The sequence below is a fragment of the Balaenoptera acutorostrata genome, chromosome 16 (genome assembly GCF_949987535.1).
Source record: "Balaenoptera acutorostrata chromosome 16, mBalAcu1.1, whole genome shotgun sequence".
NCBI lineage: Eukaryota > Metazoa > Chordata > Mammalia > Artiodactyla > Balaenopteridae > Balaenoptera > Balaenoptera acutorostrata.
In genome coordinates this window covers 53,942,384-53,957,713 of record NC_080079.1, presented here as the reverse complement: position 1 = coordinate 53,957,713, position 15,330 = coordinate 53,942,384, and the positions used below count along the sequence as shown (strand labels likewise).

The 15,330-nt window shown below is 39.0% G+C and overlaps 1 protein-coding gene across 10 annotated transcripts in view; it reads left to right on the top strand.

Moving 5' to 3' along the window:
- NRG3 (neuregulin 3) overlaps positions 1 to 15,193 on the top strand; it is a 1,099,553-nt gene extending 1,084,360 nt beyond the window's left edge. For 2 of the 10 annotated variants that reach the window (XM_057530331.1, XM_057530330.1), the window contains exons 7-10: positions 2,546 to 2,679; positions 7,099 to 7,269; positions 13,006 to 13,077; positions 13,322 to 15,193. In XM_057530331.1, coding sequence (XP_057386314.1) covers positions 2,546 to 2,679; positions 7,099 to 7,269; positions 13,006 to 13,077; positions 13,322 to 13,829 — 885 coding nt within the window. In that variant the 3' untranslated portion in view covers positions 13,830 to 15,193. Of the gene's footprint in view, positions 1 to 2,545; positions 2,680 to 7,095; positions 7,270 to 13,005; positions 13,078 to 13,321 lie in introns of all 10 variants that reach the window. The other 8 variants (XM_007177918.2, XM_007177917.2, XM_057530336.1 and 5 more) reach the window with 6 other exon arrangements.
- Positions 15,194 to 15,330: the final 137 nt, after the last annotated feature.

Here is a 15,330-nt window from a genome sequence, read left to right as displayed (position 1 = left end):
AAAAATCCAAAATATTAAATTTTGGAGACAAATTTGTGTTAATGGACCACAATAATACCAGTGAAAGCAACTGTATAACAATAATCTAAGCATTTGAAAGAAAAGATTTAGAACATTATATCTATTATGAATGCTATGAATAAGCAGAATAAGTAAGAGGTTGATTCTATTCAAGACTTTTATCCCAGATTTTGAACAAGGCCCTCTAGCTCTCATGATCAAAAGTCTCATTCAAAGCAGAGGCTCTGAACTAACGGCCCCGAAGCTGAACTAGGCTTCTTGACATACATTGTTTTTGAAAAAGGAATGGGCTGCTGACTTTTAATGATTTGGCAATTTCTCTGGAAAATGTGGGTGTGCTAGAAACACTGGCCGGTGTCGCCCACTGATAGCCCTCTGCAGAAGTAGCACAGAAGTTACCCCCTCCAATTTGCCACAGATGTCTCCAGATAATCTCACCTGTGTCTACAGCTGAGGCTTCCAACCATCTGAGTTTGTCTTCTCAAGCAATTTATTAAAAGTTGGGAGAAAAAAAAAAATTCTAGTAGATCTTTTATAGAACCTGGAAGTCTAGAAATAGAAATTCAGTATGTTGTTTACATTGCAATAACGTTGATTCAATTCACTTTTTCCATGGATGATTTATGATAACCAACTTAATTAGTCAACAAAGAAGTACATGTGAAGGTATTTCATCATTTTTTGGATCTTTGTAACTTGGGGCTCTTGAAAACAACCACCTTTTCCAAATTATCTCCATATCTTCTTTTTGTTCCATGTCAACTCACTCCATTTTGCAAGAAGTCTAAATAGCTTCTGTTAAGTCCATTTTGTAGAATTCATATTCTGATTCAAGATGTGGTCATTACTAACATTATGTGGTTTGTTTTGGAAGTACTTAAAAAGAAAACATTTAGTTAGAGATTTTGAACTTAAAGTTACATAACCTTGACAATTTCCCTAGTCTCCATAGCCCATACCCACCAATATATTTTTTCCCAAGGATAACACCTAGTTAATAGTTTACTTTTGTTTCCCATCTGCATCCCATGTGGTTGCATGCACACACACACAAACATATATGTATATGTACATACAAAATCTATACATATATATATACACACACAAAGCTAAATATGTTTGTATATACACACATACATACACTTATATATACATCTGTTTACTGCATTTTCCTTACTTGCACATGTGGATTCATATTCATACTTTTCGTACTTTGATTTTATTCTTTTCAATGGCTGTATAATATTCATTTGTGGCCATTTCTATTGTTTCTAGTTGCTTCTCTTTTGTGTTTGTTTTCTGTTATTAAAAATCGTACCACTGACATACTTTGCTGATTATATCATTTCCAACTTTTACAATTAATGATGAAAATCCCTAGAAGTAGTACTCTGCATCAAAGAGTACCTATATTTAATATTTTGCAACACAGTGCCAATGTGTACCCCCAACAAATTAGCACCAACTCTATTTTCCTTGAATCTTTGCCTTTACTAAGTACTCCTGAAATTTAACGTTCTCTATTCTGATTTTCATCTCTACAATGAGTTCAGTTATATACTTTTTTGTATGTATTCTGCATATCTATCTTTGTTTTTCTGTGAAATTCTTGTTTATATATTACATGTGAATATCTGGATTTCAAAATCTCTCTAATTTGGTTATTAGCCTTCAAAAAAATGTCATTTCTCAGCATAGTTTTCATTGGAGTTTCTAGAAAAGAAACTTGATAATCCTTGTTGCTTGTTCAAGTGCCAAGTGTCCAGGGAGTGTTAAAATTGACAACTGCTGCCTGATTGAGATGCCATGTGATATTTCCCTGGGAGCAAAGTTTTTCTCAATATGCCATAGCTATATGGTTTTCTTTAGGCCCCTGTGCCTTGTGATATCTCATAGTCAAAGGTGAAACCAAGGGTTAATAACTATAAAGAGTAAACTGTTCACACACTTCTCTTATTAGACATGGTAATTACCTGGTATCAGGCTGAAAGAGAGAAACAGTGGAGAGTAGTGGGCAGATACTCTAAATCAAAGCCTTCCATAAATCTGAGACTGTTGTAAAGTTCACTCAATTAGCATTTATTAAATCCCTATTGTTAGTAGTCCATCTACTAAATAATTTTTTTGGTAAAATGTACATTGAATTAAAAATTCCTTGTATTAACTTATATAATATTGTATATCAACTATACTCCAATAAAAAAAATGTGTGATTTTGGCTCTCAGGCATAGTGTGCCATGGGTGAAGACTGAAATGAAAAGATAGACTTAAGATTCTAACATGAAGAACCCTGTCGAATGGACCTTATCTAATCACAAAGAGTTTTGGGGGCAAGAGGGGAGAGCATATTCAGTGTGTGAGAAATGGGATGAAAATGATGTTTTTGTCATTCTCCTGATCAGGTGCCCAGTGGAAAAGTTACTGGTAAGTTCCAGGAACTTTTTGATACCCAGCTGTAGTATCAGAGGCCCTGTTCTCATAACTTCTCCTCCAGCTCAACTCTGTGCATGTGATTTCCCACAGTATTCAAAGGCGGAAAGGCATCCCGTGACTGCATTGGAGAAAATGATGGAGTCAAGTTTTGCCGGCCCCCAGTCATTCCCAGAGGTCCCTTCTCCCAACAGAGGAAGCCAATCTGTCAAACACCACAGGTACAGGTAGCTAATCATGGTGGGAATGGGTGCGTTGACACAATGTATAACACTGGACAACACATGCCGAGGAACAACAACATTATTCAGGAGAGATGATCGTTCTTGCTTCTCCTGTAGTTCCCCATGCAGTGGATGCTCAAGCAGCTCCTAGCAGGCAAAGCAAAGATACCAGCAGGCAGCAATGCCCCTAGAGGAAGCCTAAAGGAACTATTAATAACACCCATCAAGTCTGCAGACACAGACCAGTGAATGAAACAATTGCAATCTGAAAAACTATTAAAAACATGATTTTTCCTAGCCTGCCTTATCACTGTCTGCAAATTTAATGACTAATTCTTCCCTAGGCAGCTGATAGGACATGCTCCAGGTCTTCCAACATGGTTCTCACACAAAGAAAACTTTCTAGGGGGAAGAAGCCTGGCAAATCTTCTTCTTTGGTTTATTAGATCTTCCATTATCAATGGAGTGGGACATTTTTTTAACAAGCTGACTGTAAAAATTGGCTCCTTGGGGGAGAAAGCCAAAAATAAAGTTATCTTATAAAAGTTATAAATTTTACAGCATTCTGAGGCTGAGCAAATTCTTCAGCATCTTCTAGTCACATGCTGTGTTTATACATAAGGAATCTGGAACTCCAAAAATTGAAAGTTTTGTTCTAAAGTGCCAACATTTGAGACTTGCTAGAACAGACATTATGTTTATGTGCATCCAAAAGTATTGATATGTCATCAGTCTTTGTGGAAGTTGTCCAAAGATTTAAGCTTCCTTTTTTTAGTAAGAGGTACAGTATTTAAAAAATTCTTAATTATGAAGAGATTAAATGGAAAAGGTAAAAAATAACAGTTGTTCCCAGCAATGGAAGATAAATGTTGTTGACCCTTGGTTTTCATATATGTAGGCAATATTTTGAAAACCACCGTGAGAGAAGTATGCATTATTCAAGGAAACTAACTTCTCCCTCACCTTTCAGGGAGTCCCTAAAAAAGATTTTCTTGATGCTGGCCACATTTACTATGAGGTTTTCACGTCACTCTTGATACTAATCATTAGTACTTGATGGTGATTTTTATTCTTAATCTACATGGGTAGAGACTGAGGTACCAAGGGTTTGCTAAGTTAAAAAAAGAAAAAAAGGTTTAAATATTTTCAACACAGGATGAAATATGTTTGGCTACTGGATAATTGCTTTAGTTATTAACTACAATTTTTGGTTTATATCAATTGGGGCATTTACAAATATTTCCCTGTGAAAAGATTACTTCAGTTAACTGGACCTAGTGGACGTTCTTCAATTAGGGAATTAAGTACAAAATTATTGGCCTTTTAGAAGATGTTTTTTTTTTTCCAAAAGAGCATTTTCCTCTGCTGATTGTAATACACGTTAAAGTGGTATTCCATTCAGTCAAGTAAAAAATTAAGTATAATATTAAGTATTATATTATGTCGTACATGTTTTAAAGTTGATATGATTGATTAAGCAATTGTAGTTTCTAATGTATTTGACCTGCAAATACCCTACCCCTACTTTTGTCTGTTGATATACCTCCTCCTAAACTTGGTTTCTACTATGGTTTCTAGGAATCACTCACAGATCAAATAAGGAGGTCTCTAAGAGACCTTCTTTTTTATTTGGTTCAATGACATTGCAGTATTTGTTGGCATACATTATGTCCTGATAGATAGGCAAGGGTTGATTTATAAAGTGCTTTTAGAACTTTGTAAATTATAGTTCAATATATCATAGCTTTTGTTTTGTAAAACATGCAGTAGACTTAAACGTTTTCGTGATTGATAACCTAGTCACTGATTGATTTATGCATCCTGCAAACTGCTGTGTAACTTCCTGAATGCCACTGGGTTAGAACGCTTGAATAGTTGATTGATCAATAGGTATAGAACTGTTTTTTAAGATGGGTCACTAGCTCATACTGGTAGACTTTTTTGTTGTGACATTTTGGCTAGCTATGAATAATTCATTTCTTTTGTGCACTGCAAATATGACTCATTGGGATAACTCATTTATGAAACAAAGCTGTTAATTCAAAGTCATTATTTCTTGTGTTTAGTCCAAAAAAAAAAAACCTCTTTCTTTTTAAAGAAGAAATCTATTATGTCATGTTATACTTATTACATTATATTTTGGCAATATAACTCATTTATAGACAGCACATGTGTAGGTTTTTTAAGGTGAAATAAGTCCAGGGTTTTCAGTGATTAGTATGAGCCTTTGATTTGTCAGTTTGGGCAGAGGAATCAAGGGAATTTACTTTGTTGAGCAGCTACTAAGTGCCAGACTCCCTGCTAAGCACTTTACATACTTTATCTCTTTAATCCCCATAGCAATACTATGAAAATACCTAAACAAGTGCTAATACCTTTATTTGCATCTCTTCCACCCATCTCTAGGCTTTACCTTTTTCTGCCTTGTGCACTAAGAGGGCAGCAGGCTCACTTGCCTTTGGGCTTCTGTTGGTTTCTTGCGATGCACAGGCAAGCGATGGAAGGGCAGAGGCCAGCGAGGTCCTAGCACTTCTGCCCCCTCCCTCCCTGCCTGGTTGCCTCAGCTACAGCCCTCTTCCTGGCACTAGCCAGGAGGTCCTCTTCTTACAAGCCCTTTCTCTCTTCAATCAGGTAACTGCTCCTTCCCCTTGTCCTTTCAGTTACGCGGATGGTAACAGTTTCCCATTGTTACCAGCCCTTGTGTACAGAAGTATCCTGTATTTTTTTTTCTCAGTGAACACACTTTTTAGTAAATAGCAAAATCTTCCCAAATGACCCAATATAGAGTGCTATCTATTTTCCCCCAGGACTCTGACTGATATGCAAGTACTTTCCCCAGTATCATACAGACCTGATGCAGCTAATTCTAGCATCCAAGCCTGAGTACCCTGTGGACTCCACAATTGCCACTGGATGGTATAGATAGAAGCTGGAAGGGAGGGAAACAAATTAGTTAGTTATTATAGAGCTTCTTAAACTCGTTGGTGTAGTGACCTAACTAGAGGTCCCTTGTTGTTAGGCATGTTAGGACTCAATACACTCAACCCAGAAATATTATGATTAAGTTGTAATAACGTTGCCAGGTATGATCTGGTGTTTGCACAAACTCAGGAAGTTAATGTTGGGCTTGACGAATATGAAGTTATAAAGTGTGATCATTTCGCCTTGCCCAAACCAGGAAGGTGGCTACTAGCACTCATTTGTCAGGTTCTCAAATTCTGACCTTAAATGATATTTGAGAAGTTTTGTATTTATTAAGTGGAAATAACAGTAATGTTGGTGGGGGGGGGGGAACTTACAGAACTCCAAATACTGTAGAAATATGGGTAAAATTCATTTGGGGGACTGGTTCCTTTAGAACTTTATTGAAATTTTGAAAATGTTTTTGCTGTTTCTGTGTGTGCTCTTATTGCTATTTTCAGAGCTAAATGAGTAGCAACACAAAAATTCTAAGTTCCCTTATTGGCATCTCATGGAATGTCTGCACAGGAACAGAGTTCTCCTCAGAGTTCACATGGTAGTAGGGTAAATTCAGTGGGGTGGAGAGAGGAATGGATATGCGTCAAATTAGTAATTGATTTCTGTAAAGTCTAGTTCTTTGTCTAACGTGATCTATGTAGGGATCTTACCTGAGGTATATCCCGTTTATGCCTTGCCCTTTGATGGCATCTGGCATGGTGATTTGGGTATTTGGATGTATGAGTCAAGTGAAATATACGATCAGATGTTTATTAAAAGCAAAGGGTTATTATGGGATTATATAAAATCATGCGTGTGAAACTTTTGAAAATTGTAACGCACTACAGTATTTAAAGAATCATTCAATAAAAAAAAGTTAAAGCAAACTCAAAAGAAAAGTAATTTAGGTTCTCAGGATTTACGGAAATTTGAGACAGTGAACTGCAAAAGTAACATATATATTAAGGAGAGAAAGGCAGTTAAAATAAGGTTTGTTTATTCTACCACCAACACAGTGAAATTTTCCCCATAAAGCCCTTAAGGCTTCTTGGGTTTAGTACTTGGCAGTGTTTAATAACAAGGCCATTTTTATTTCTATTAGAGGCACTTTTGTAGCTTGGATAATGAGGGAGGATGGGAATCAGGAACTGAAGAATTCCTCAAGCGCACCTCTTTGGCTGGAAAGCTGGTGTTATTTTAGTCCATTGTGCTCCAGACTGGAAAGCCAGAAACACAGGAACTGGAACTTCTTTTCTTCTCAGTCTCTCCAAAGATAAAATGAATTCAGCAACTTTCGATCCCTCCTAACAGATATCCTACAGGCATGGATGGAGCCTGACCTAGAACTTTGAGGATCTAGGGTGGAAATGCAGTGCTTGAAAAGTTTCAGCAGCCACCTGTGAGGTTATTGCTATGATCTATTGCTATGATCAATTTGTTTGTTGGTTTTCTTTCCACCAGCAGGACTCTCTCCTCTTGCTGCAGCCCAGGGCAAAGGAGTGGTATGCTCCATAGGAATGCCTTCAGAAGGACACCCCCCTCACCCCGAAGTAGGTTGGGCGGAATCGTGGGACCAGCATATCAGCAACTCGAGGAATCAAGGATCCCAGACCAGGATACGATACCTTGCCAAGGGTAGGTCGTAAAAGCAATGGAATTTAGGGAAGGTGTTATGAATGATATAGTTTTAAATTGAGTTATTATGTTCCTTGGGGTTTTATTCATTGATTTCATCATTATTTGGCTATTTATGCTCGCTTCCACCTTTGTTCCACAAAAGAATAACTTTAAAAAACAGATACAATGGAAATCGATATTAGGGAAATGTTAGATGGAAAAGATATATAGCATTAAGAAGAAAGTAAGTGTATAGACATCTAGACACTATGTTATTATTGTAGTTGCTAAAATAACTGGGAATGGGTCTTTGATTTTAAAAAAACAGATTTCTTAGGACGACAAAAGTGTTCCTTAGGTTTGGGGGAAAAAAGTGCTTAATTCTCTAATCACTATTGTGGACAATACCGTAACAATAACCTGTAACATACATATAGCATCTGCTCCATCGAGCATTCTTGAACAAGTCTCAGTCAGTGTTGACAGAGTATTGTCAAGGCACAAGTAGCTAAACTCAGATCTCTAGTTTCATTCACGGTGCAGGGATGAAAAAATTGGCTTTGGACTCCATGGCTGTTGGTCATCCTTGCAGTGTAAAAAGTGTCCCTTCCTCTCAGTGGACACAGGCCCTCATAGCATGGTGAGTGGAGTGTAGAATGAATTTTAGCCACCACTCACCTAACCGACACAAGCTGTTCAACCAAATATGGCAGCCCTTATCGAAACTGACTGAATTTCAAATCTCATCTTTGCCCCTTACTACTTGTATGAATTTGAGAAAGTTTTATCATCTGAGCTTACATTTTCTCATCTATAAATTGAACAAAATAATACCAGCTTTCCTGAGGGTTGTTGGGCAGATTAAAAAGAAATTACATGTGTCAAGGGCTTGTACCTGACACATGGGAAACAGAGAAGGGGTACTTGTAGCTATTGTCACAGGAACCATTATTCTTATTAATTTCAAGAGCAGTGCAATCAGGCTTTACTCCAGAAATTCCAAGAATCCATTTCTTCACTCAAGCCAGGTTCTTGTTGCATCTAGTTTTTCTCTCTCTGAATCAACCAGGCTAGGTTTCTTTGCTGCTTTGGTCTGGGTGATTTTTCCACCCTGTCTGTAGCAAGTTAAAAGCCAAAGCAGGTTTGAGGTCTGTCCCAGACTCTTACCTTTGTCTTTTCTTCTGGGCGATATGTATGCAACAATGCCATGTCTGACGAATCTCAGCAGCAGATTCCTGTAGGAAGACTAGAAGATAGGAAATAAATAGCCCGTGTCTGGATTTTGTAATTTTGAAGCAATTCCAAATAGACTATAAAATATATTTGGTAAGATCTGAGGTGAGATTTACACACTCAACATAACAGCTAAGTTGTCCAAAATGTATAATGCAAGTCAAGAAGTAGTTTGCATTTCTCTTTGCCTTATATCTGGAAAAGGGGCTTGCATTTAGCCTATAATTAATCATGTTTCATAATTACTTTTCTTCTGAAATCACTAATAATGTCTGTTACTTAGGTGGTTTTTTTTTTCCCCTGGGGTGAACGTCGGAGTGAGAATGAGTGAGGTGCAATCAAGTTTTTGAGAGATTTTGTGAGTGGAGAGAGAACCCAGCCCATGCTGTCTTTCTTCTGTTGGGCACTGTATGGCTATCGTTTTGTTTTGGGTTCAATCATCATTGGGTTTGGAATATTCTCTCCAATTGGCTAGCCACCTGTATTTTCCTATGTGATATGCACCTGATGTTGATAAATGGTGACTCGTATAAGTCACTGTGTGCTCAGCACAATGTGTCTCAGGGAGCAATCTCATTCTCAATTCTTGACAACAGCTATTTCCCACTCCTGGGGGACTGACCAACTCTCCGGACTGGAAATGGGATTGGTAATAGAATTTCACAGCTAAAGGCCCTCTTCAAATCTGGCCCTAGCCTGGAGGGGGAGTGAATGAATTTATAAGAGGCATCTGATGCTTGTTTATCAAGCATGTGGGTGCTGTCTGCTAGTTAGGTTCCCAGGGTATATGACGTCTCTCCTTGACACTAACTTCAACCCAGCTTGAACCCAGCACCTGACTTAGTGAAGCTTGAGGAGGGAGTCAGGTAGAAAGGAGCTTCTTCAAGAGCCTTTCCCCTGATCAGTGGATTGGTGACAAGCCACGGCAGTGGCTCACAGAGCTGTGAACTGGGTTATGTCAGGCAAATCAAACTAATGGAATCGTGTACTGGACAGAAAGAGATGGAATCACAAAAGTTAGATTGCTACCTTCAAAGTAGAAGGGATCGAAACATACTGATTATCCACCTCACTTAAATAGCAACTTTACAAACTTACATTCAGTTATTCTTCAGGAAGTGTACAGATGAACACACTAAAGATAGCAGAATTTAAATGGCTAACCCAAGGTGGGATAGCCCACGTAAAAGAAGTGGATTGAATACCGGCCTTTCTAAGTAAACCAGGAAAGGAATGTGAAGAAAAATCACAGTCATGGATGGTGATGTGTAAATGGAATCTCTAATTGTATGGCTCCAGAGGGAGAAGTAGATTCCTTCAATTTAGTCAGCTCATTCTAATTCCATATGCACCAAGAACTGGGTCTTGGAGTCCTCTGGGGAAACACTGATTTCTTGGCCTGACCCCTGAATTACTGGGAATCAAACCGAATGACTAACTGTTGAAATCTTCCCTCTTTAAAAGGATGCTTTGACTCACATAGTTACAGAGGAAATGTACTTGTGATTACTTTGTTGAGGGATTGGAGGAAGGGCAGTCCAACTGGTCCAAACTGGTGTTTTACAGTCAATGAATGACAAGCTCATGGATCAAACGTGTGACAGTAGTCGTTGACTCTGAAGGGATACAGAACTCTGAGTATCTTCTAATCAAGAATCATACCTAGAAATGTAACTCTTACTTCAACTTCTGGAGAGTAGTATCACCTCCTAATCAAAGACCAGTGCTAGGACACTCACAGCAACTCTAGGAAGGAAGGGAGGATTAGTAGTGTGCCTGTACTGGAAGAGTGAAGAGGCATTCCTTCAGTGAGGTCTCAGAGCGGTCCCTCTAGATCAGTATTGCTACCTGATGGTTTTAATGAATGAGAGAATTAAAGTAAGTCTGCTGTGTTTGTCTAAGATTCCAGAGCATGTCATGGTGGTGAGACTTGAAATCCTCTCTGATCCAAAACACAATCACATTTTTGGAGAGTTCTAATTGTTTAAAGTGCATCTTCATGTTAGGGCAGCATTTTAGATTTCAGTTGTTGCCAGTGTGTGATCCATACCTGGCTTGTGAGATGATGTGTAAGTTGACTCCTTCAGTCGGCAGGCAGGCAAAGTAGAAGACTGCTCCAAGTTTGGCTTGAATTACCTTTGATTACTTCTTAGTCATGTGTTTTGCCGAAAGACTTACTTTCAGTTTCAAGTTCGGAGGATTTGTTGGCAAAATAACCACTCAACACTTAATTAAATAAGAAATAAGAAAGCTTATTAGGTTAGTTATAGCAGAGAGATAAGCAAAATAGTAAGAAATAAATGTATTTACAATCACCAAATTGGGGAAGCACCTCCATCCAGATCCAAGCAATGCTGTGAAGTCCCTTGAACAGCAATCTGGAGTCCCAGTTGGAAGGTCCCGGGCGGTGTGTCCACTCCATGGATGAGACTTCAGAGTGCAGCCCAAAGGAGTCCTGCTTTTAATGCCAAGCCGCAAGCTGATAATCATCAGCTTACGTGCAAATATGCAGCTCTGGCTATCATCATAAATGCTCTGATCTCTAGTCGTAAGTCTCAGAATGTTCACTGATCCCCGGGATTTGGCCAGATTCCCAAGGCCCAGGAAGCTTCGTGACTTACTCTCTTATCTGTTGGTTCCCAAGGCTTGTTAGCACCGTTTCTGCTGACCTGCATGTAGTCCAGCAGTTCGGTATGTAGCTCCTTTCAGGGTCTTTGTTTAGTCAAAGGCCTATTGTTGCCTCTGAAGCCTGAACAAAACTATTAACTTTTTCAACATCATGTCACATTGTGGACTTGCTGAAGTGTCAACAATTGACTGAATCCTCTAAGATATTTACACCTTTATCCATCATTTTTACAAATAATGTTTAGATCCAGGTATTAAGAATTGGCACTATCCCCATCACATTTCAACCTGTTAGATTCTACTCACTGAGACACTCTGATGATGATCCATGTGAAAGACAATTTTATCCTCATTAAATTTCTGTGCCATTGGTGAATCTGATAGCAGACATTCTGTATCTTCATACACGTTAATGGTGCTAAGGAAAGAACACAAAAGCCTGCAGTTTGTCCCCTTTCTTCTTGTTGAAATTGATTCATTGATCAGAAACTTTAGGTTCAGGTTTTCAGTCATAGAACACTAAGGAGAAAGTCGTTGAGGTCCCCCAGGGACTTTCTTTGTATGTGGCTATATAATTTGCACAGGTAAAGATTTTACATATCAAAAAAGTTTGAGATGCCTACTCATTTCTGGCTTTGAGAGTAACAATTAAAGTAAGACAACGTGGGTTTAACTTCTTCCTCTGCTGCTTACCAAGGGTGTCATTTGGGGCAAGCCCTTTGGGTATTCCTTAGTCCAGTTTATTTATCCATTACGTGGTAATAAATAAACCACAGTTTGTTTTTTTTTTAAATCAATGGAGGTAATTAGAGGTGAAAGTGCTTCTTGAAAGCTCTATGTGAATGTTTGTTAGCTCTTGTTGTTAACTGGGATATCAAGGGAGTGTTTACCTTGAAGTTCTGTTCATGTATTCCTGAGTCCGTTCCATCAAAATTTATTGATTGCCAACTCCGTACTAGGCTCAGTAAGAGAGAGTAGAACACAATGACACCTAAATTTGTTCCCCATCTTTTCACACTGTCTGGCAGAAAGACAGATCTCTAAATTGCTCCCATCTTGTCTTTACAATAAAGATTTCTAATATTTAGTATGCAACACACTTCATTGCAATTATTCTTTCCATGTATAAACATGATTTTTATTTACATTATAATGTAAGACAAGGGGAATGAGATTTATTATACTGAGGATGGACATGTTTAGATTATGCTTAAATTTTCATGTTTAAGGTTAAAATTGAGGAAAAATAGTTGAGAAATAGAATAAATACTACTGTTCAAGTCCCCAAACTACATTTCCGTGAACCTACGAAATCCCTGCCTCACTTTTTGGCACTGGAAAGTTCAGAGGCAATGGAAATTCACTAGCTCTGAACAGGCAAGAGGGGGGCCAGCCAGATTCTGGCATATTTAAACCACTTGGAACAGCATGATGGCGTTCTCAACAAGCCGTTACCATGCACCCATGAACTACCTTACTTGGCTCCAGAAACCACGTGAGGAACGTTACTAGCTTGGTCGAGGCCCTATGGAACTCACTTCATGTTCATCTTGGGCAGACAGAGGAACTGTATGCCTTTCATCCCATCTTTTAGGCTCAGCAAACTGGCAGTGAGGCAGTTCCTAAAGAGCAGAGTGCCAGTGGAAATTGGATTTGGTCCCCCTAAGGTCAGTGTGAAGCAGAGAAACTCAGGACTGTAGTACCTTGTTGCTTAATATTGGGCTTCCTGATTGCCTCCACCTAGGGTGGCCACAAGGAGTCTACACTGGACTAAACCAGGGCTGAGAGGGTGGTCAGGTTGATGGAGTGGAGTAATGCCATTATGGGTTTCCTGTTTGTCACTATGGAAGGGCCACACTTACCTGCTCAATCCCCATTTACTTTGTATTCTAGGATAGAGGTCAGGAAGACTATATCCCACCTGCCTATACAGCTGTGGTGTGTTGAAAGATCCCTGGACTTAAAGTAAGAAGATCTGGGTTTGAGTCTCAGTCTGTCACTTATTTTCTGTGTGACCTTGGGCAAGTCACTTCACGTATCTGAGCTTCAGTTAACTTCTCTGTTTAACTGGGAACATAGTTATCCGTCTCATGGGGCTGCTGTGAGAATTCAGTGAGATGGTGCATGTGGAAAGTGCTTTGTTGACTGACTAGTGCTCTCAAGAAGCTGGGAAGAAAGCAGAATATGTAACACTTTGTTTCTTTTTCAGGTATTCATCCAGTGGTTTAACAACCCAACAAAATGCATCAATAAATATGCAACTGCCTTCGAGAGAGACAAACTCCTATTTTAATAGCTTGGATCAAACGGACCTGATGGGATATTCATCCCCAAGAGCCAGTTCCGTGCCCATCATCCCCTCAGTGGGTCTAGAGGAAACCTGCATGCAAATGCCAGGGATTTCTGAAGTCAAAAGCATCAAATGGTGCAAAAACTCCTACTCTGCTGATATTGTCAATGTGAGTATTCCAGTCAGCGATTGTCTTATAGCAGAACAACAAGAAGTGAAAATATTGCTAGAAACTGTCCAGGAGCAGATCCGAATTCTGACTGGTACCAGGCGGTCAGAAGACTACGAACTGGCCAGCGTAGAAACCGAGGACAGTGCGAGTGAAAACACAGCCTTTCTCCCGCTGAGTTCCACAGCCAAATCAGAACGAGAGGCCCAATTTGTCTTAAGAAAGGAAATACAAAGAGACCCTGCGTTGACCAAGTGACCTGAGATGTAAGAATCTGTGCGTTCTATGCTTTGCTCAACAGGAAAGAGAGGAGATTAAATACAAATTATTTATATGCATTAATTTAAGAGCATCTACTTAGAAGAAACCAAATAGTCTATCGCCCTCATAGTGTTTTTTAACAAAATATTTTTTTAAAGGGAAAGAAACGTTTCAGGAGGGATAAAGCTTACCACTAAAGCTTTTGGGTAGAATTCTGAATACAATTTTATTTAGTCCCGACACTGTCCTCTTTGGCTCTTAGTAGCTGTGGGCAATTCAGACCCTCAGCCCCAACAGTGCCAGTGACCTCATAAAAAAGTGCTGGCAGTTACCCTGTTTCAAAGAGAAGAGGTGTATCCCAAGGGTGGACATGCCAGTGAGCAGGTGGCCCTTGCCATTGGGCTTGCCAATCCTAATCCCTAAATTCCTATTCACTCGACAGCCTCATCACAGGTTATGTCACGTCAACAAATATAGTGTCTTCTATTTACTTTTTGAAGAACGGCACAAAGACTCTGGAAGGAGAGGGGCAGGAGACAGAGGGAGTCATGGGGCAATCTTAGCCACTCTTACGTGCCAGCTTCCTCTGAAATTTGAAGGCACAGAATCTCAGAGGGAGGTAAGAAATTATTACAGAAAAAGAGACAAAAAAACATCACACTGTCGTGTCACTAAAATCATGCTAATAGCTAATAGAAATGTTTTCGTTTGAGATCGTTTAGGGGCTCCAAAGGAGCATTTCTCAGTGTGTGTGCCTGTGTGCGTGTGTGTCTGGGCTTGCTCACTCGAGCACCGGTATGCTGTATGCACATATGTTCCTTGTGCGTATGTGTGTGCATGTGTGTGCGTTAAGCTTGCTAAAATTTGTTCTGAAACATCAGGGAATCTAATATTCAGAAAAAATTTCCCTCTTAGATCTGTTCGCTTTAAATTTTTCCATTAAGTATAAAGTTCAGTTAGTAAATCAAGGTCACGTGCATGGTGGGGTCCTATAAAACTCTTGACAATGTCTAGACTATTTTCTGATGTGAATATTTTTGAGAGGAACAGCTATTGGCTCATTAATGATATCAGTATCACAAGGCGAGTTGGGGATGTGTATTTTGAATCATGCGTACTTAAATTATTTATACAAGCCAATGATCAAATTGATAGTTAGTTACCCTTTGTTTTCTCATTTTCCTCATTACTTTTTGTAGCAAGTCTACTACGCGTGGACCAAGATGTTGGCTTCTGTGGTTAATATGGAAAGAATAAATTGTTGAAATCACAAAACCCAGACTATTCAGTTCACAGGAAGCCCCCCCCAAAGAACAGTAAATTGTGTTGTATGTTCATTTGGAATAAAGCAATATTTTTATCACTGCTAAGGTGAACTGAAACTTCTGAAGATTTGTCTGTTTTATTTACCCTTATTTTCATGGGGCATTCAAGGAAATTAGTGTTCACATAACCAGTCTTTTTCCAATTATTGGTGGTGGTGTTATGTTTACACTGT